Source organism: Lactuca serriola, chromosome 5 (genome assembly GCF_051521515.1).
Source record: "Lactuca serriola cultivar US96UC23 chromosome 5, Lser_US96UC23_V15, whole genome shotgun sequence".
NCBI classification, from domain to species: Eukaryota; Viridiplantae; Streptophyta; class Magnoliopsida; order Asterales; family Asteraceae; genus Lactuca; species Lactuca serriola.
This window is the reverse complement of record NC_136412.1, coordinates 78,912,001-78,934,654: the sequence shown is the minus strand read 5'-3', so window position 1 is coordinate 78,934,654 and position 22,654 is coordinate 78,912,001. Positions and strand designations below refer to the sequence as shown.

Genomic DNA, 22,654 nt, shown 5'->3' with positions numbered 1-22,654 from the left:
AGTTATATTTTTAATGTAGGTGTTGGAGGAGAGTACTCAGTATGCGGGGAACAAATTTGATGATGATGTGTGTGATGTAAACGATTATAGTGAAGTTAAAGAGGTTATTATATAGTTACATTAATATTAATATTTTGTTTATTTAGATATTATTGCTTATTAAATTATGTGTATTTCGTTATTAAGTATAAAGTATTATCTTTAATGTAGGAGTGGGAGGAGAGAAATGACAATGCAGGGAACAAATTTGATGATGATGTGCCGGATGAAGACGAACTTATAATAATGGGAAATGTAGATTATTTTCATGATGATGATGATGACAAAGAAGTTACACCCGATAAACGTAGGAGTCGAAAACCATCACAATTTTTATGCACTCCTTACACCGAGGTATTCGTTTTATTTATAAACTGTTGATTTTATGTTTATGTGAATTATCTGAAAGATATACATTTAAACATTTGAATATTGTTTTTAGTTGCACACGACACCGAAACAAAAAAGAAGAACAAAAAAGAAGGTTGGTATGAAATCAACAAGCCCCGTTCCTCCTCCAGTTTTTGGTGTTGCTCATGACTTCTCCAGGTTGCGCCTGCAACCTTACGTAGCAGGCGGTGAGGATGTCATCCAAAATTATGTATTGCATTCATACGATGTGCAGCATCGTTTGTTTAATTTCGTGTTAGATAGAGATTTTTGGAGCTCATTGTTTGGGCATACACACGACGGATGGTTGGAGTCAGCGGTAAATAAATTGTTAATTAATTCTTTTAAAAGTTAATTGTTTTTTAGTCAATAACAAAAGTATCATGTGTGCAGCATATAACCATTTGGTACCGACTTTTGATGGAGAGACGGTTTGAGAGCGACCGACATACAATAATGCCTCCAAATTTTTTTGTTTCTCATGCTTTGGAAGAAGGACAGGACTGGAGGGCGTTTATGGCTGGTATTGCTACATACCCTAACTTCATGGTTGCTTGGTGGGATGTTGATACGGTAAAGTTAATAGTTTATATTGAAAATAATATCGTTTTTTTGTTATGTTTTTGTATTGTGATGTTTTTGTATTGTGATGTAAATAAACATAATTTTATTCTCTGATCCTTATACAGGTCTTATTGCCGATTCATTCATCCCCTAATCATTGGCTATTTGGGGAACTACGATTAGCGTCAATGGAAGTGCATATTTATGACAGTCTTGGTAGAGGTGCTTATGAAAAATTCCAATCCGAAGGAATCTTTTCCAAATTTGAACGTCGGGTGGCAAATTATTTGGACAAGATTAAGTATTGGGCGCGGAGGAACATCCCAAGGATTCCATTGAATATGCAATTCATTTATGAAGAAAACGTTCCCCAACAAAGTAGTCATTTGGGAGATTGCGGTGTTTTTCTTTGTATGTTTATGGAGCAATTGGTTTCAGGTCAACCAATACGTGTTCTTATTGACCCAAAGAACGCAGCTTTACAGTTCCGTCTCCGGATGGCAAAAATTATTTGGGGGTCTAGTCTTGCTCCTCTGTAGTTGGATTATATAAATGTATATACAAATTAATGTTGGATTTCATTATTAGTTTATCTTTAGAGTTTACTCAACGGATGACAAAAAATATAACGTTACGACAATTACCACAATTTAATGACCTACTAATTACTTATCAATAAATTCAAAACATAAGAACGACCACAACATTTGTTTTAACGTTACAAATACAACAATTTATTGACCTAACAACTTCAAAACCATAAAAACAATATTGAAAAGCTTACAACTTGTAAACAAGAACTGCCAAGAACAACACCCAACTACAAACCAACGCTATCTTTAACTTCTTATTTTCTGATTGAAAGAGCTTATTAGAGTTAGCTACTTTAGCTATTACCATAGAAGATTGGTCCTTCTCTTCATCAACCCAACTGATAAACCCGCATTTTGGTCCCTGTTAAATTTAATATCCACAGTAAGAAAATTAATTTGTGTCATGTAAACACGAGGGTTTAAATTTGAATGACGGTAAGAACATGATACCAAATACGGGCAAGCGTAGAACAATCTTCCTGGGTTTTTAGCTGTACCCGAAATCCTAACGATACGTTCTCCTCCACAATTGCAGTATGCCATTAGCCTTCTTATTCTTTTAAATCGGAGTTACTTTCTCAGTTAAATTTTTTCATAATGAGTGACACCCATTTATAGAATAAATCATATTACGGACAATTCTTTTTGACTATGAAATAAACTGGTTTGACTATGAATTCATAAAAGTTCAACTATGGAATGGAGACAAGTACATTCTGTAGTATTGTCATGTCGGTCAGTGAAATTTGACTATGAAATGAACTGGTTTGACTATGAATTCAAAAAGGTCAACTATGAAATGCAGACAAGTACATTTTGTAGTATTGTCATGTCGGTCAGTGAAATTTGACTATGAAATGAACTGGTTTGACTATGAATTCAAAATGTTCAACTACGAATTTAAAGGGTTAAACTATGAATTTTGATCAGTAGAGATACAATATCTTCTATTTATAATTCCATTTGTGTGATCATTGTAGAGCACAATTATCGGTATTGAAAATGAGTAGTCACAGCCAAAGAACCTTTTCTCAACTACCAATTTTCTTGCATAACCTTCAAAGAACAAATCCTAATACCTTCACAGCCATTAAGAAAACCGATAACAACCGCTTTCAATTCTGTTTTGTGGCTTTAGGTTGCGTGGTATAACATACTTCTTTTATTGAGTTATACAATATTTCATGGTAATCTATGTCGATTAGTTCTTACATAACACTAATATGTCTTCGTTTTTATGTAGATTCGTACCTTCCTTAGGTGCATGATACCGCTGATATATGTAGGTTATTTACCCCTTCTTGGGAGCTTTTTGACAACAATGTACTTCGCAGTGGCTTTAGATGGAAATCATGATCCACTACTCTTAGCACTTGGTTTGGGAACCTTACAGTGTGAAGAATCATGGAGATGGTTCATGATGAGGTTAAGAGATTGTTTAGGTGAGGACACAGAGGTTGGTTTCATAAGCAACATGTGTGATAACATAGACTTTGGTGTTGACAGTGCCTACCCGGATTCCTATCATGGATATTGTCCTAAAGATATAGCTCGAAAGATACGTGAGTCTATCGGACATAACAATACGGAAGTCGAATCGTTGTTTTGGAAGTCATGCAATGCATATAGCGTTGATGATTTTTACTTGTGTTTCGAAAGGTTGCAAAGTACATGTAGGCAACCACCTTTCTGCACCTTGCTTATGAGTCCAATTTACTGGCTTGACGATATACCGATTTCAAAATGGACAAGAGCATTTTTCCCAAAAATACGTTACAATGTTAAATCGATTGACGTCCCTGAAATTTTGCAAATTATATCCTCACGTGAGTTTCCTATAACAACGATAATTGAGTTAACCACCACGTCGATAAAATCAAAGTATGCTGAGCGGGCCGAACTGGCTGGTAAGGGAGATTGTTATGTTTTGTTTTTTTTATTGTGCTGCTATTTTTATTAAAATATCAAATTTTACAGGGAGGTTGTCTGGTGGGTTGACCCCTTACGTTGAGAGTAAGGTTCAAAAAAGTCTCAGCAAGTCTTACAATTGTAATGCAAAACGTTTGTATGGGGATACATTTGAAGTCCATGACACTTTTGCCACCAACAACGTACAACTTGAACGAAGTGTATGTAGTTGTGGTAAATGGCAAAAAAGCGGTATACCATGTGGCCACGCTATAGCATGTCTAAGAACCCGTACATCTGAGTCCATTCAGAGAATGGTTGAATACAAGTTCACTAATTATGTGTATCGAGTTGCATATGGATCTGAGTTGGTGAATGGTATACCATCATATGAGCATTGGGAAATACCAAATGAAACGGTGGTCCTGTTACCTCCCTCAATGCAGTAGTTATTCATGTAGCACATTTATGTTTTATGTAGTATTATGTATTAGTTTTTTATGTACTCCGTTTTTATTTTACTGCTGTGTTACGTATTAGTTATCCATGTACCCAGTTTATTTTTTATGTCGTATTATGTGTTAGTTATTTATGTACCCCGGTGGAAAATCCACCTCTACAGTTGTAATCCAAGCTTGAACCAAAGCGACCTCCTCTGCGTTCCTCCATATATGTGGTGAGTCCATAATTGCAAGGAGGGAAGTAATAGAATACAATTACAACGGATATTGAAATCTATTTATAACGACTCCTTACTTTCCTGGTGCAATGAGTTGTCAACTCAAACAGCAATGTATTGTGTTGTCATTCAACTGGGGATGAATTGTCAACTCGAACAGTGATCTGTTGTGTTATAAGTATAGTACACTGCATTCGTCAGTTAATTTTGACTATGAATTGCAGACATATTAGAAGTTTGAACTGCGATTTTGTGTAGAAACTACTATAAATTGACCCTAAGTTACACGCAAAACGTTATTAAATTAACCAATATAGTTGTTCAAATATTGTTTTTTAGATTCTACCCTCTTTGTTTCAATCCAAATGACTTCTATATCATGGAGCAATGAAGAGTTCTTGGTTCTTACACATGCTTATATTCATGTGTACGAGACAAGCAAGTTGAATGATCCAATGTTTTGGAGCCGTCTAACAAATATTTTCAATGCTGCAAACCGAATGGCTACAAGAAACGATCGTGACGAACTAGACATCTTAGCAAGATGGTATGAAATGAAAACCGAAGTTCTATTATTCAACGATCTTTATACCAAAATTGACGACGCCCGTCTAAATGCTACTGAGGATGTCATCTTGGAAGCTGCTAAGGAGGAATACAAGTCATTAAGTAACGGGTTGGAATTCCAGTTTGAAGCCCCTTGGAATATTTTGAAATATATCCCGTTTGTTTAAAATCTATTTTAGTTTATTATTTCAGTACTAGGTTATTTTCATGTACTAGGTTATTTTCATGTATTTCTTATGTATTTAGTATGTATTTCGTTTGTTTAAAATCTATTTTAGTTTATTATGTGAGTACTAGGTTATTTTCATGTATTTCGTATGTAATTCGTATGTGTTTCATATGTTTAAAATATATTTTAGTTTAGTATGTGAGAAACTCGTATGATTAAGTTGAGTTAATATATATATATATATATATATATATATATATTTTAGTTTATTATGTGAGAAACTCGTATGATTAACTTGAGTTAATAAATGGCCATTGCATTAGTTATCAAAATATATTAGAATACATTAGTAACAAGATTCCATGAACCATTAAAACATCACAACAATTACATGAAAAAAACAACATAATACGAACAAAGCATTAACGTAAAACACAAGTCCATGGCTTATTCTTAACACAAATTAGAGCGGTCTACTTGAAATACTGTTTATCTCTAACAACCTTCCAAACTTCCTCATATTCGAAGTCTCTGCCTTCATGCTCAAAGATGTAAAACTCTGTAACAACTTCCAAGAACTCTTCTTCGTCACGACAACGAACATTGTTACGTTTCGCATAACTACATGCTCGATTGAACCATGTCACTTCCTCCTTTACATCCGTCCACTTAGTAACAACATCTGATTTTTCTCTTTTTTGCCCTTCTCCCATCTCATGGTTAAACAAAGATGTGATGCGACTCCATTCATCACCAATTAGGCAATGCGGGGGAGCAAGTAACGGTTCACCATCCTTAACACTTAGCCAGCACCGTGTTAGAAGTAACACCTCGTTTGTCGTCCATGGCCTTTCAGAATTGGAACCAGGTAATTCATTCGAAGAACTTGCTGCATTCGACGACATTTCTAATAATGGGAATTCGTTTCGTTTAGGTGATTTGGGTGTTTGGTTTATAGATCTTAAACATCTATTTATATAAATAAATAGACTATGAAATAATACTTTGACTACGAAATGGTGGTTATATTTGGACTACGAATTTCAGCTTTATGCAGTGTTTTGTCATGTCAAACTGTCATTTATCTCTTGTCACTTAAGGGACCCACTGGGATGTGCAGGTTACTACAGTGACTTGTCATTACTGTCTAGTCATTTCAAAGTTGGACTTCTCATTACTGTCTAGTATGTATAAATACCACTTATTGCTCCAGTTTAATACAACATCGATTTTATTATGAGTTCCTCACACAAATTCGAAATTTGCTCATGCAACGAAGTAGATTGTTACTACTGTGATTCGGTAGACCCTTTTTTTACACCCTCTTCAGCCGGGTCATATATGTCACATGAAAATTTTGAAGAATTAAAGAAGGCTGAAGCACAACAAGAAGAGGACAAAGAGTCATCCCGACTTCTCACTCAACTTGCTAATGATATAGGTTCGGAATGCAAACAAGCTGAAGAATGGATTGACCTCAATAAAAACAAAATCAAAGAGCATAAAGATTGGATAAAAAAGAGTAAGAAGGCAATCAAAACGACTGAAAAACGGCTTGCTGAGAAGGATGAGCAGTTGATACACATTATGGTAAAAAAGGATCGTTTCGAAGACAAAATGAGAATTAGGGATGACTATATAACGATGGAGAAAGAGAAGTACCCGTTGCAGTTCCCTGAGTTTAAAAATTAGTTATAAAGTTGTTGTAATATTATCATGAAACAGATTAGCTTGCCAAAGGATCGTTTGTTGTTTTTTTTTAAATAACATGTTGTAACTGTTAAAATAAATCTGCAAACTATATTTTATAATATAAAGGCTTCATTCATTGTTATAATCAACAAACTTAACTAAAATATGAAAGCATAGCAATGTCTTGTAAGAGTTAATAAAAATATTACAATACATAATAAGCTAACAACTCGTCATTACTCTTAATTTCAAGGTTGTTTTATATCAAAATCAGCGTTATGGGTTTGTGAGCAACCCGCTGAACCACCAATATTATATGCCATTTCTGCAGTAGAAATTATGTGACCTGCTCTGCTACCAGACGCCCTTCCAGTACAATTATTTCTCGTGTGTCCTAGTTGACCACATGTAGAACACTCTTTTATAATTGGACCCTCGCCTTGGGATGGAATGCGGTCTGTGTTTCTTGGCCTGCCTGGCTGACGTTTATCCATTATAGGTGGCTTAACAATCATCAAATCATCGGGGATCTCCCATTCGGATGGCTTCGGCAGAGGGTTTATTGATTCCTCATATGTTTTCCTCAGTGTTTAGGTAAAGTAAGCATTTAATGCAAACCTCGAGCAGTCTTGGTAATTGTTCACTGTTAAACATCTTATGACATGACCACAAGGTATCCCATCAAGTTGCCAATGCCTACATGTACATGTCATATGTTGAAAATCAACAATCACATTTTGTGCCCCCTTTTTGACCTCGCATTTCGTATTTGAGATCATGCGAACATCCCATTTGGTAAAAATTTTCTTGTTTTCTTTTACAACTTCATCCGCCCAAGGGGTAAGGGTTGTTGTTGCTTCCGCTAAAAAAACAACCAAAATGAAGAAGTTAAAATCAATAACATCGAAACTAATAAAACATTAATATTACAAATTTACGTAATACCTGCAAAGTTACGTCTTTGAAACCACCATTGTTGCATTGTAGCACGAAAAAAATCAATCAACATAAGTATTGGCACCTTACGTGCGTGTCTAGATAATGCATTTATAGACTCCGCACTGTTGGACGACATAAGATTGTATCGGTTCCCTTTAAAATGTGCCCTTGACCAGGTTTCTGGATTTATACTTTTTAAGTACTCCCATACTGGTTCTTTTGTCTTTTTCATAACATCCATGGCAGCATCAAAAGCATCAACTGTGTACGCCCTACACGCCTCCCAAAAAATTCCTTTAACCGTCTTACTCTTGCCGAATCTAGATACTATGTTGAAATACAAATGGACACCACATATTCCATGATGAGCGTGAGGAAAAATGTTGGCAACGGATGTTGCTATAGATGGAGACCTATCAGATATAATTGTAAGCTCCTGCATATTTCCTATGCAATCACGTAGTTTTTGAAAAAACCATGTCCAAGAATCAGTACACTCATTTTTGCATATACCATATGCAACCGGTAATATTTGATTTTGTCCGTCCTTAGTAACTGCAAGTAGCATGGTACCTTTGAACTCGCCCTTTAGGTGAGCTCCATCTACTACTAGGGTCGGCTTACAAAAATTGACAAAAGCTCGTACCTACAATACATTGTATATCTATTCAAATACACCAAAATAAATATTAAAAAAAAATTAGGACATGATAATACTAACCGAGCAACCGAGTGCGACGTACAAAAACTCAAACCGATCATCAGCATCTGTTTTAATATGTGTGACAGTACCCGGATTATGTTTGGCCAAGTTGTGACAATACGCCGGAAGTTTGGTAAAAGAATCCTCTTTCGTACCCCTTAACGACAACAATGCATATTGCTTCGCACGCCATGCCTGATGGTATGAGATATTGATATTCAATTGAGCATTCATATCATTAACAATTTCTTTTCCCCGATAAACTCTACTATAGTCTTCAGCCAAAACATCAGCAACATATTCACCCAAAACATATTTGTTTGCTTGTCGATGATTAGGTTGCAACAATGTTGAAGAACATGTGTGTACATCAACAAATTTATTCACTTGGAAAAGTCCATCAGTATTTTTAATTGCTTTTGCTCTTAGTAACCAAGAACAATTTTTCGAAACACACACAACTTCATACCTTGATTTGGTGGATCTACTTGTCCTCGTCTGGAAACCTTCTCGAAGACATTTTTTACCAATACACCGCTTTAAAAGTTCTTTGTTTTTAAATATACTCTCACATTGAATCTTTTGAAGATTAATGTCTACCATCTGTGTTGGGATATCTTCATTATTATCAACTGGCCATGCTGGTACAGGGGGCATACCGTAAAAAAGGTTATCGGGATACTTAGCTTTAACTTCATCACCCAACTCATCTCTATCGGAATTACTTTGTAGCTCGGTTATATCTAAACATACATCACCAACATCAACATAATGCCCGTAAACATGATTTTTTTCATTTTTTTGAGTTGAATTTTTTTTCTTTTTAGTTTTATCTACCACACGCCTATTCATAAGTTTAACTTCTTGTTCGGCAACATCATCACAACGACCACCAACATGATTAAGATATGTACCAACATCATCATCACCAACATACTTGTAATTCTCGGGATCCACATATTGAATAGGTGAATAACTAACATTAACATTTTCAGCAACACTGTGAAACTGAGGTACACTAGGAGTATTGAAAGTACCTATCGGATCGTTGCTCCCTTTAAAACTGCATAAATTACCATCAACTTCGTTTCCAATTTCACCGCCCCCATTAACCTCCTCAACTTCATCAACCACCACAAACACTTTCACAGCCCTTCCTCCACTACATTTGATTACGTTTATCAACATTCTAACATCCACGTCTTCAACTATAGCTATATAATAATTTAATTCAGGATGGTGGAAACGAAGACTAATTCTATATTTGTCTAACAAACCAATTTTGCTTCTTACCATAGATACAAAATCACTATAACTAATATACTCAGAAAATATCAAAGCAAATTCAGAAATACCTCCCTGTGGACTTATGTATTCCAGATTAGTTCCATTAACTTGCCATCTCCCACCGGTTACAAGACAAACCAAATATTCAATCATTTTTTGAGCAAATTGTAGAGATAGAGAGTATTTCACAAACCAAATAACAACCAAAATGATTTTTTTTCTACAAAAATTTTTATATAGCAAAGGCAATTTCGTAGTCAAACCAATTCATTTCGCAGTCAACCAACCTTAAAAAAAAAAAAAAAAAAAATTCATCATTTCGCAGATAGGATCAGAGGATTTCGCAGATGGGACCTATTCCATCTGCGAAATTACCCCTATTTATACCGGAAAATTTAAAAAAAAAAAAAAAAAATTCTGATCTGCGAAAGTACAAGTGCCTGAAGCACAGCTGTGCTTCAGGCACTTGTACTTTCGCAGATGAGATGCCCATTTCGCAGATGGGGCCTTCTCACCTGCGAAATGGGTGGTTAAATTTGTAATCCCGATTTTTTTTGGCTATTTTTGTAATGCAATTAGTATAATTGGCTATTTTTGTCATTTTCTCCAGACTAAATGGCTACTTTGTAAAATAATTTCTTTTAGTGATTGTAGAAAGGTTAAATATTCGGTTAGTTGAGTTCATTTCCCAAAATCTTATCGTATGTAATTAAAAAGATAATAAGTTAAATCTTCAGGCGATAAAAAATTGTTGATAGATTGTGTTGCATTCATAATGACCAATTCCACGCTGTCATGTAAGACGCATAAATGCAAGACATGCTCTGTAGATTCGTCTACCCTCACGCATTTATGGAATCTTGAAATTGTTTTACTTTGCCCCTTATTTAGTATCATATTGTAATTTTATATCCTCCTACATACTGTATTTGCACTTCACCCCCTTCATTTTGTCTTTTGTAACCGTCTCTAGTCTACTCTGTACAACATTTTATGATTCCTCGATAAATTATTACCAAATCTCTGTTTCTCTCTCTCACACACACACGCAAGCACATATTATATATACACGCAATAATCTTTGGGATGTTGATATGATTTAATGGTTGGTTTTTGAATTTCTTTCTTCTATTCAGTTGGGAAGGCTCAATTGGAGTGACAGAGAAGAACGAGAGTGTCATATTGTTTCGATTTTCTGTCCCTTACAGCCGGAAATAAGTGTTTTGTGTGTCTGAGCTCTGAATTCCGATATCTCTTAGGGTTTCTTAATTACTGAATCAGATGGCGGAAATTGGATTGAGAAAACGGAGGATCATGAGATCCATAACGGTGACTGTAATTAGCGTCGTGACAGCTTCGATGCTCGCTTCGGCCGATAGAAGCGGGATGAAAGAAGATTTGGTAGCAGCAGCGACGGCGGATGTTGATGGTGATTTGAGTTATGGTTATTTTGTGAAATTGGCAAATTATTTGTTTCAAACAGATGGATCTGGTTATCAGCATGTTTGGCCTGTAAGTATCTTCTTGTCTATTTCCCATCTTCCATGGAGTTTCTTTCACTGTTATAAAGTTTTTTGGATGCATACTTTACTGAATATACAGATACAGACTGCAGATTCGAAGTACGTTTCAGATTTTACTTTACATTTGTTGCACTTTACCTACCATTTTACTCTTCCCTAAATTACCAAATCCTTTTCTAAATGCAATTTAGGAACATCTTCTATCTTAATTTCTATTTCTTTTTAAGCAAAAGACTTGTTCAAACACGCATGAGTTTGAAAACAACTTGTACACAATACAGCTTGCTTTATCTACTTCATCTCAATATTTAGCTTTTTTTTTTGTTTAACAAAGGATAGAAAGGTATTACTTGTCTTTCATTCAACAAAAGTGAGGGCCCATTTCATAATTCTTTATGTATCAAAATGTATCTAGGTGAGACATGATTGATAGCAGTTGATTTATTATCCTTAAAAAACTCAGAATCTGAGATTCATACATTGCATCTTTTTAAAAACTTGAATATTCATTTGCAAAGATTGGTATTTCTTGCAATTTCACATATTGGTCTCATTACAAAATAGAAAGCAAATAGTTTTTAACATATTTATTATATTATATTATATAAATTTTTTACAGTTAACTTTAAATTTTGAAAAATATTAAACTTATAATTAAACTGAGAGCACATATAGTAGATTAGTAGTAATTTAAAAAAATATATATTATCCAATATTATATACGAATAAAATATACATATTATATTTATAATCAACTGATTCAGCATAGATTACGAACTACTCCACTATAACTTGTCCAGAACTTCATGTTAGCTATAGAAAAAGGGCCCCCCTCACACTTAAAAACAAAACCAAATGACAAAACACGTGATAATGATGCACATTTGACTTTTCAGACATGTCGTTCATTTCGATATAACAAGTTAAAAAACTTTGCAGCCCTTTATTTTATCTAATAATTCCAAACTCAAAATGACTTTTAAACTTATGTAACATTTTTGCAAAGTAAATAAACATAGATATTATATTAATTAGACAATGTTACTTAAAATAAGAACCAAGCATGAAGAATTTCTATTATTTTTTTTTCACAGGAAATGGAATTTGGATGGAAAATTGTTGTTGGTAGTTTCATCGGTTTTTGTGGTGCAGCTTTTGGGAGTGTAGGTGGTGTTGGTGGTGGTGGTATATTCGTGCCTATGCTTACTCTCATTATTGGCTTTGATCCTAAATCCGCAACTGCCATTTCAAAATGTACGAAACAAAAAATATATATACACAATCTGTCACTGTCACTGTCACTGTAACTGTGTAACTGTTAATGTGTCAGTGTCACTGTCAGTCTGTCTGAAAACGATAACTTTTTTTTTTTATATATATTTTTTGATTTTGTTTTCAAGGTATGATAATGGGAGCAGCCGCCTCGACTGTTTACTACAATCTTAAATTAAGACATCCATCACTTGATATGCCAATCATTGACTATGACCTGGCACTTCTTATCCAACCAATGTTAATGCTTGGAATTAGCATTGGAGTTTCCTTCAATGTGATTTTTGCTGATTGGATGGTTACAGTCCTATTAATTATTCTATTTATAGGTATTATTTTTATTTAGCATAATTTTATTTTTACGTATATGGTTATTCATCAAATTACATATTGTGTGTATACTTTTAATTGTAGGCACATCAACAAAGGCCTTTTGCAGAGGCGTTGATACATGGAACAAGGAAACCATTATGAAAAAGGTAATGATGTTTAAAAAATACTGTTAGGAAATGAAAATAAATAATAAATGAATTATGTTCTAAACGTTATTTTTTGACAATTTCAGGAGGCTGCTAAGCGCTTAGAGCCAACTGGTGTGTTGATTCAACACTCTTTCAATATTATAATTAAATTTGATTATAAATACTTTCATCTTTTCTTAATAAACATACGTATAATTAGTTAATTACCATGTCAGGAGCCGATGCAGTAGATTACAAGTTTCTCCCTGGTGGGCCCAGCAATGAAACAAAAGCCGAAGAAGCATTAAAAGAAGAGGTAACAATAAATCTCACATGGATAAAACTGTAAATAAAAATAAAAAGAGCTAAAATTGGACACTTTATAACCTTTGAAATTCTTAGGTCACTGTTTGGGAGAATGTTTGCTGGAAGGAATTTGGGCTTCTTTGTGTTGTTTGGGTCGCATTTCTTGCACTACAGATTGCTAAGGTTCTTTATCATTAATCACTCTTATATTTAAATAATTTATTTCCCTCAATAATAAAAATTATTTAACTTACAATTTGTGTATGTTGATGAAACAGACTTATACAACCACTTGTTCCATATTGTATTGGGTGCTGAACTTGTTACAGGTATCTGATCAAAAAATACAAAAAAAAAAAACAACATACTTTCTAGTTTCACATCTTATTGATTTACCCAATTAACTAATTTTATCATTCCTTTTTAGATTCCAGTTTCTTTTGGGGTATCAGGGTATGAGGCTATAAGCTTATACAAAGGTTCTAGAAAGATATCATCAAAGGGAGATTCCGACACCAACCTTACAGTTGGCCAATTAATCTTGTATTGCTCGTGTGGCGTCCTAGCTGGCATGGTTGGTGGCCTACTTGGTCTAGGTGGCGGTTTTATCATGGGCCCACTCTTCTTGGAGCTCGGAATACCCCCCCAGGTATCCTTTATTTTACAATGAAATTTTTTTAATAGAGTAGTATTAATCTTCTGAAGGTTGTTGATGATTTGAGTAGGTTTCAAGTGCTACAGCTACTTTTGCAATGATGTTTTCTTCTTCAATGTCTGTTGTGGAATATTATCTTCTTAAGCGTTTCCCTGTTCCTTATGGTAAGTCGGTATATATATATATTTTTTTCTTATCAGTAAAAAAAAAAAAAAAAACTAATTGAATTTATTTCACAGCTTTGTACTTCCTTGTGGTTGCAACAATAGCTGCTTTTGTGGGGCAACATGTCGTGAGAAGGATAATTATTATATTGGGACGAGCGTCTTTAATTATATTCATCCTCGCGTTCACTATATTCGTTAGTGCAATCTCATTAGGTATACCTATTGGTTTCTTTGATATTAATGGTTTTTTAATTCGATTTGAAAATTGAAAGTAATTTTATGGTATAATATTCTGACGTTTTTTTAATACCCCTTTGAACCAAATGTCATGTGTGTCGCTTTTAGCCATATTTTAAATGTTACACATTTTGTCTTGTAGTTGTATCTAACCTATACCAATCAACTTTAGATAACTAGGTTGAAATTGTCATATATATGTTTTTTAAATTTTGAGCATCTTTTCTCTAATAACATCGTGTATTTTGTGTAACAGGTGGAGTTGGAATTTCAAACATGATAGATAAAATTGAACGACATGAATACATGGGATTCGAGAACCTATGCAAGTACGAGGTTTGAGATTTACTTTGTTATGCAAATGCAAATCCACATTGGATTTCGGGGGCTTGTGAATCATGCTTCGGTAGCAAAATTTGTAATTGTCTAAATTTCTTATAGGACCATTTTTTTTTTTTTTTTTAATATCACGTGTACTAGCTTGTAATTTCTTTTCATCTTCATTTTTTTGTATAATTATGTATTGTGCAATAAGTTGAATCTTAATAAAGTGAGAAGAAAGTTAAAAGTTTTTCATCTGTTTACGTCTTATTTACACAATCCTTTTATAAAAAGTCCTCAGTAGCTCGGCTAACTATGTTTATCTTATGGTTCTCACTTGTATTTTTGTTTAACGACAGACTGTCGTATTTTAAACTTGACAAAAAAAAACAATATGATGATTAATTTTGTGAACTAAAAACGTAACGTTAGTAATATCTAAAGCAAATAATATGGAAAATAATATTGAGAATTAAATATCAAATAGTCAAAATGATAAGTTAGATTATTATAATTATTATTTAATTACCAAGTTTCGTTAGAAATTGGATTGGTTTGATCGTATCTAATTAATCATATCCTGAAAATCATATTTAGTCACCAAGTTCCATATAGAAATAAGATTGTCACGTTAGCGTATGAATTAAAAGACGGAATAAAAAAAGTAAAACCAACTTGAAAATTATGGATTATTGACTACGGAAAACCACACGAAATTAATCATATCCTTCAATGTTTTTATGCCGCTTGATTGCTTTAAGCTATAGTGTAAAACCGCAGAATTTAATGCAAACTATTGTTCTTTCAAACAGCGATGGTAGAACCGATAAATACAAAGTGTATACTCGAAAACTGGAAGAACAAAGAATTTTGGAATTACCAGCTTGCAAATTCGCAAGAGGGGTATTTGGTATGAAATAAATGGGATCTAATATGTCTTATTTATACTTATAGGAGCTCCCAATAACCAAAGAGGGTAATGGCGGCCAACCACTCACGATCTTCCATATGGTATGCTGATAAAATCGTTGTCGCCTATGATTTAAGCAAATAAAATTTCACTGCTCGAATGTACTAAAGGATAGCACAAGGAAGCATAGTCGAATCTTTAGGGACACAAGCTAATTGTCAATGTCTTTTGCATACGGCACAAACTAGTCATTTAACAGAAAATAATAAATAGGAGAAATTTTTTAATATTAACTAAAACTAAAATAGCAGTGAAAATAACTAAATAAAATTCAATAATAAAAACGAATTCAGTTCTGCTGCGACTTTCCTAATCATGCAATCAATCTAGACTCGGTTATTCAAAATGTGTTCTATTCAAACTGGTATTGAGAAAAAACTAGCAAGCTCTTGTATAATCTCTTTGACCTAGTTAAATTAACCAAAACAAGCTCTTCAATTAACCCTAACTTTTTTCTGGTCTAATTAAACAAGTTCTTAATTAAATTCAGAAAAATTGTATTAAGATCTGTGTAAAATTCCAACAATATTCAAATACTTCTCACAAGCTCAGAAGTGTAAAGATATGAAATTTTGAGTTTATAATAAAGTCCAATCTAAACATAGAACCAATTTACTACTTGTTACTTATTACTAGGTTGTCAAAACAATTACGAATGTCAACAACTGATTAATGTGAATGATTAAACCTTAGTTAGGTAATCAAATTAACAAGAATCAAAATCAAATATTATTAAGCACAAAACTGAAATTACAAAATAGAATTATACAATCAAAACCAAATCTGATGACTTATCACATGAAAAGTACTAATCTTTTGTAGAGCTTAAAATTAGGGTTTTAGCCAGACATGGCTAAAATCGAATTAAAACTATTAAAAAGAGAAACTATATGACTAATCTTACTACGCTAAATTTAGGAGATGATCTACAGCCTTCGGATCTTCAGAAAGTGATGAAAGATGCAAAAAATCGCTTTCAGAAGTCGTTTTCGTCGTCTGGGAACGTCTCTGATTGTCTCTGCTTCTAACTGATAAGATAGGTCGAATATATATCCAAGCTAGTTACTTAGACAGCAAGAAAAATATAAATTCGATTGAATTTTTGAAAAGCACAATCGAATTTTGGGACTTTGATCGAATTTGGCTAAAAACTGATTTCTGACGAATTCTGAACTGTGAACTATTCATACGATCGATTTTTTGAGGAAAATTCGATCGAATTCTTTTTGTTTTTATACTTTTTCACAAACACGAAAGTTGTTTGAAATTCTGTCTAGTTTCTGGGACATCTTAAATCTTGTCAATCGGAGTTACGAGTTATTAGATATGGTCAAAATATTGACAAGGGGTCAAGTTGCCACCAACATCCTTTAGGCTTTAAAATGTAGCAATCTATCTTCGTAGGATAAATTCAATCCACTTTGTGTTTTTTCGCTTGAATCACCCATTTCTTTCTTGATCAAAACATCTTCCAAGCATTCCTCAGCATCCTTCATAAGTTCTAAGCTCCATTTAGCTCCAATGATCATTTAAACGCATCCAAAGTTGTTCCCAAAGTATCGCTCTACTCGAATTATCTGAAAATGACATCAAAACATGAGTAGTACGGGAATTCTGAAGAATAACACAAGCCGAACATTATGTAAGCTAATGCACATGAAATAACTTAAAATATAATGCAAAATGTTAATAAAAACTATCCTAGAAGATGGATAAAATGACATTTATCAAATCTGTCCAAGCTTGAACCTTACTTGCCCTCGAGTAATAAAAAGACTAAACATTATAAGTGAAATGGAAAGACGTAGATGACTTAGAACAAAAACTGAAATAAATTAAGGAAACTAAAAACACTTCACTCTTTTTTTCATATGATCTGACTTAACACCGAAGGAAGCTCCAATGGAATCACTACCTAGACGATCATCACAATACCTTCCATCTTTCACAAACTCCCAAATTCAGGAAGAAACTCGACTGTGTAAACCAATAAACCAACTACAACTTTTATTTATACTTTATACCTTCGTTATCCTTGTTCGAATGGATAACATGTTTCAGAATTTTATGTCCGTAAGACTAAATAATTAAGAACCAGACTCAACTAATCCTTAAGAACTTGTCACATCAAATCAGCTTTCGTTGAAGCAGTGGGTCACACTCGTAGAAGCCCAACTCCTATGCTTTCAGTTTTCTGAGATGTGACATCCCCAATTTCACGGCCAGAAAAGACCGATTTGTTTATGTTTTGTTTTATAAAATCAGACTAAATCCTTTTGATTAAAAGATTTGCGGAATTTGTTCCTAAAACAAAATATGATAAAATTTATCAAAACGTTTCTCAAAGAGAATGTATTTTCATTAAATAATAGAACCTCGGGATGTCATGTTCCAATACAGACCAAAAGCATAAACAATATAAAATAGACCTTACAACAGTTAATTGTAACTATAATCCAAAATCTCTCATCAAGTCCACCAATTTATACTCTTGTGCCATTACCTGTAATGCAAAGAAAACTGAGTGGGTCAGGCTTGGGAGCCTAGCGAGCATATAGGGTTTTCAACCCACAATAATACATTTATTATATTCAATTATCAAACAATCAACCCAAATACTCATTCCCATTATCTCCTTTATTTCTTAAGGATTTACCCTAAGAATCAACTATCCTTTATCCATTTATTCCTAAGGATTGACCTAAGGAATTGACACAAAGTCCACCACTGCCAAGGACCACAAATTACGACTGGTAAACACTTAGTTCAAAATACTTAACAAACACCTAGTTCTAACACTCCTAGTGAACAATTAATTCAAAACATCTGGTGAATACTTAGTTCTAAAACACTTAGTGAACACACTCAGTTCAACAACACCAAGTGAACACATCTAATTCAAAAATACTTAATGAACACACTGAGTCCAAAAATACCAAGTGAACACATAGAGTTCGGAAATACCTAATGAACACATTGAGTTCAAACACCAAGTGAACACATAGAGTTCAAAAATACCTAATGAACAAATTGAGTTCAATCACCAAGTGAACACATAGAGTTCAAAAATACCTAATGAACACATTGAGTTCAATCACCAAGTGAACACATAGAGTTCAAAAATACCTAATGAACACATTGAGTTCAAAAATACTTATTAATTTCGTCTCACATCAACTATTTCATCTACCCATGTTCTACACAACATATTTGTAGATGCAAACACATATACAGTTTAAATCTTTTAAAACATGTATAAAACATTATTTCAACATCTATCTCAAGTAAACGAACAATGTATAAACACCTAGCACGTACTTCATAGCAAATATTTCATATCTATGCGGTAGAAGAAAGTGAATATACATTCACACATATAACAACAAAATATACACATAACACGTATTTCTTATAAAATACTTCGTATTTATGCGTTAGAAGAAAGTAACCACACACTCACACCTATAAACAGCAATATATATACATATAGCACGTATTTTATAAAATACTTCATATCTATGTGTAAGATGAAAGTGACTATACACTCACCTGGTCAGACGATGCTCGGACAGCACTACAGCTCTAAGAGTAGTATTCTTTGGTGAAACTGGGATCACTTCGCACACCGGGCTTCTCGCGAGCAGAGCTTCGGCTCGAAAACTCTTTTCTTCTCGGGATCTTCGGGCTTCGGGACTTGCTTCGGGTATCTGGGTTGATACCGGGGCTTCGGGGGTACTTCTTTGCACATAAATCGATGCAATACAGGTGATAGATGAGAGAATGAGCAACCAAACTCAGCTGGCCCTTCAAATCTATTTATAGGGCAAAATCTGCCCTTGCCACGTCGTGGCACCTTTTTCCACGCCGTGGGCTTGGTCGTCACTGCATGCGTCATAGCAAGTTGCATCTGGGGGACTCCTGGAGGTGTCAGAAGACTAGCCACGTCATGGCACTGCTTGCCACGTCGTGGTATCTGACAATTTTGGGGTTTCGCGCCCCGAACTTCAGAAATTCATAACTTTCGCATACGAAGTCCGTTTTCGACGTTCTTTATACTGACGTGAAGGTGAGATTATGCTCTACAACGCTCGTTTAGACTCCATTGGCTAATTTTGACTTTATTTTTGATATATTATAATTATATTACTTATATATTATTTTTAGTAGGCCGGGACAGGAAAATTCCGCTATAAACTCATAACTCCTTCGTCTAACGTCCGTTTTCGTCCGTCTTTCCGTCGTTGCACTATTATAGATGAGATCTTCAATTCTCATTTAGATTGTTTTGGATAAATATCGCTCTAACGTAAATTCACTATTTACGTCGCGCTGTGTTGTGCAGGTTCTCTTGCGAAACTTCGACAGGTCATAACTTCTTCGTTATAACTCGGATTTTGACGTTCTTTATATATTTAGAAACCTCGTAACATAAACTACATCTTAGTTAGGATTAATCCTTCTAAATACTCTTTCCCAAAAAAGTCATTTTTGATGCTTATCGTCTCTAAATTGACTAGCCCTGATCTACGGGCGTTACACTTATCTCCCCCTTAGGATGATTACGTCCCGGAATCATCAACGAAATAGGATTTGTATACTGACTCCATAAGTTATCTCTCCATCCTAAGTAATAACCTTGATGCTCAATCCTGCATCTACTCTTCGTACTATGTTGGACTTTCAATCATAACCTTCGAGTTACAAAATAAATCCTTTTTGAGGACTCCTTCTTCTTCTTAGGATAAGTACATTCCCTTATCTATTGTAACAGACCGATGGGTCGTGTCCTGATGACCTCTCATCGTAGTCGGACTCAATTTGATATGACCACTAGGGTCGGAATAACAATCATCACATTAGTCATTACCGAAACAATGGTAACAACATACTTGAATAAAACGAGACCAATCACTAGCTTCTTGGTAACCTTGTGACTTTCCCTGATCCAAGTGCGAGTCCTGTGCTTCCGGTAGCATAGATATCTACTACCATTCACACCTACTCATACTCGTCCCAAGTATTGTCTCCCAGTCCCCAAGTCCTAATGTCACAAAGCAACTTAACACATATGAATGTGTCCAAATAATCATAAAAAATTTCTTAGACTCTACTAGGACTTCTTCCATGCGTATCTCCAGTCATCAATCTTGCTTCACCTTGGTTGGTGGTGGAAAGTTCATCCGATGGGACAACTTCAGGAATAACACCAATTGTTCCATCATTCCGCCAATCAAAGGTGTACTTTAGACGCACCGTACTCCTCTAAACGTTCCGTTATTTTATCAGACATAAACTAAAGGCAAGACACCACTCTTACGGTATCTTCCGATAGGTGTCATTCACTATCATAAGCCTTTCATTTCCTCCATTTACTCAATTCTCTACGAGTCTTGACCATAACATTTTGTACACCCAAGCAGTCATTCGGTGTACCAAGCGAGAATTTTTTTAAGATAAGAAAGTTTTAATTACGATAAACGTATAAATCTGCTTATCACTCCGAAACGTTTACATGCTAGTTCTAATATCGTAGTCGTACGCTTAGAATCCTACACACATAAGGTTTCCAGATCCGGTTACTTACAGACCATAGACCCGAACAAATAATAGCATCAATATAGTTATTACACAAAACATTTAGCACATAAAGCATTTTAGGCATCATTCCTAAAATAAACTAATGCTTGTGTCAATTTAGGTGGACTACCTAACATATTTTAGACACACTCAACTCACAATCATCGCTTAGCATTCTAAGTTTAAGTCTTGAAGTTTCCTACAAATTCCTAGTTCGCTTAAACTATTGCTCTGATACCAACTGTGACATCCCCAATTTCACGGCCAGAAAAGACCGATTTTTGTTTATGCTTTGTTTTATAAAATCAGAGTAAATCCTTTGTATTAAAAGATTTGCGGAATTTGTTCCCAAAACAAAATATGATAAAATTTATCAAAACATTTCTCAAAGAGAATGTATTTTCATTAAATAATAAAACCTCGGGATGTCATGTTCCGATACAGACCAAAAGCATAAACAATATAAAATAGACCTTACAACAGTTAATTGTAACTACTGATCTATAATCCAAAATCTCTTGTCAAGTCCACCAATTTATACTCTTGTCCCATTACCTGTAATGCAAAGAAAACTGAGTGGGTCAGGCTTGGGAGTCTGGTGAGCATATAGGGTTTTCAACCCACAATAATACATTTATTATATTCAATTATCAAACAATCAACCCAAATACTCATTCCCATTATCTCCTTTATTTCTTAAATATTTACCCTAAGAATCAACTATCCTCTATCCATTTATTCCTAAGGATTGACCTAAGGAATTGACACAAAGTCCACCACTGCCAAGGTGCACAAATTACGACTGGTAAACACTTAGTTCAAAATACTTAACAAACACCTAGTTCTAACACTCCTAGTGAACAATTAATTCAAAACATCTGGTGAATACTTAGTTCTAAAACACTTAGTGAACACACTCAGTTCAACAACACCAAGTGAACACATCTAGTTCAAAAATACTTACTGAACACATTGAGTCCAAAAATACCAAGTGAACACATAGAGTTCGGAAATACCTAATGAACACATTGAGTTCAAACACCAAGTGAGCACATAGAGTTCAAAAATACCTAATGAACACATTGAGTTCAATCACCAAGTGAACACATAGAGTTCAAAAATACCTAATGAACACATTGAGTTCAATCACCAAGTGAACACATAGAGTTCAAAAATACCTAATGAACACATTGAGTTCAAAAATACTTATTAATTTCATCTCACATCAACTATTTCATCTACCCATGTTCTACACAACATATTTGTAGATGCAAACACATATACAGTTTAAATCTTTTAAAACATGTATAAAACATTATTTCAACATCTATCTCAAGTAAACGAACAATGTATAAACACCTAACACGTACTTCATAGCAAATTCTTCATATCTATGTGGTAGAAGAAAGTGAATATACATTCACACATATAACAACAAAATATACACATAACACGTATTTCTTATAAAATACTTCGTATTTATGCGTTAGAAGAAAGTAACCAGACACTCACACCTATAAACAACATATATATATATATATATATATATATATATATATATATATATATATATATACACATGGAATGTATTTTATAAAATACTTCATATCTATGTGTAAGATGAAAGTGACTATA

General features: G+C 34.1%; 3 protein-coding genes across 3 annotated transcripts; 2 read left to right on the top strand and 1 right to left on the bottom strand.

Moving 5' to 3' along the window:
• Positions 1-220: 220 nt before the first annotated feature.
• LOC145049624 (uncharacterized) lies at positions 221-1,532 on the top strand. Its single transcript, XM_078998008.1, has 4 exons — positions 221-393; positions 482-748; positions 823-1,002; positions 1,119-1,532. The coding sequence occupies exons 1-4, from the start codon at positions 286-288 to the stop codon at positions 1,530-1,532; spliced, it is 969 nt and encodes a 322-aa protein (XP_078854134.1). The 5' UTR covers positions 221-285.
• A 967-nt stretch (positions 1,533-2,499) lies between these two features.
• LOC145049623 (uncharacterized) lies at positions 2,500-10,711 on the bottom strand. Its single transcript, XM_078998007.1, has 4 exons — positions 10,600-10,711; positions 8,262-9,364; positions 7,850-8,186; positions 2,500-2,642 (listed from the first exon to the last, which is right to left on the bottom strand). The coding sequence occupies exons 1-4, from the start codon at positions 10,709-10,711 to the stop codon at positions 2,500-2,502; spliced, it is 1,695 nt and encodes a 564-aa protein (XP_078854133.1).
• Positions 10,522-14,727, top strand: LOC145052680 (sulfite exporter TauE/SafE family protein 3-like). The gene is made up of 12 exons (XM_079000539.1): positions 10,522-11,042; positions 12,148-12,307; positions 12,454-12,654; positions 12,740-12,804; positions 12,891-12,918; positions 13,023-13,102; positions 13,189-13,275; positions 13,371-13,421; positions 13,520-13,741; positions 13,818-13,911; positions 13,987-14,127; positions 14,408-14,727. Exons 1-12 carry the CDS (start codon positions 10,812-10,814, stop codon positions 14,491-14,493), a joined length of 1,446 nt encoding a protein of 481 aa, XP_078856665.1. The 5' UTR covers positions 10,522-10,811; the 3' UTR covers positions 14,494-14,727.
• The last annotated feature ends 7,927 nt before the right edge of the window (positions 14,728-22,654 follow it).

What these genes read in the sequence shown, in the direction of transcription:
- LOC145049624 (XM_078998008.1), top strand. Translation starts at nt 286, where the DNA reads ATGGGAAATGTAGATTATTTTCATGATGATGATGATGACAAAGAAGTT. An exon ending in TATGCACTCCTTACACCGAG is followed by an intron (nt 394 to 481) that starts GTATTCGTTTTA and finishes TATTGTTTTTAG; the next exon opens with TTGCACACGACACCGAAACA. An exon ending in ACGGATGGTTGGAGTCAGCG is followed by an intron (nt 749 to 822) that starts GTAAATAAATTG and finishes TCATGTGTGCAG; the next exon opens with CATATAACCATTTGGTACCG.
- LOC145049623 (XM_078998007.1), bottom strand. Translation starts at nt 10,711, where the DNA reads ATGACACTCTCGTTCTTCTCTGTCACTCCAATTGAGCCTTCCCAACTG. An exon ending in CATCCCAAAGATTATTGCGT is followed by an intron (nt 9,365 to 10,599) that starts GTATATATAATA and finishes TGGTTGATGAAG; the next exon opens with TTGAGGAGGTTAATGGGGGC. An exon ending in AGTATCTAGATTCGGCAAGA is followed by an intron (nt 2,643 to 7,849) that starts GTAAGACGGTTA and finishes TGTTCTTTGAAG; the next exon opens with GTTATGCAAGAAAATTGGTA.
- LOC145052680 (XM_079000539.1), top strand. Translation starts at nt 10,812, where the DNA reads ATGGCGGAAATTGGATTGAGAAAACGGAGGATCATGAGATCCATAACG. An exon ending in AGGAAACCATTATGAAAAAG is followed by an intron (nt 12,805 to 12,890) that starts GTAATGATGTTT and finishes TGACAATTTCAG; the next exon opens with GAGGCTGCTAAGCGCTTAGA. An exon ending in GGGTGCTGAACTTGTTACAG is followed by an intron (nt 13,422 to 13,519) that starts GTATCTGATCAA and finishes ATTCCTTTTTAG; the next exon opens with ATTCCAGTTTCTTTTGGGGT.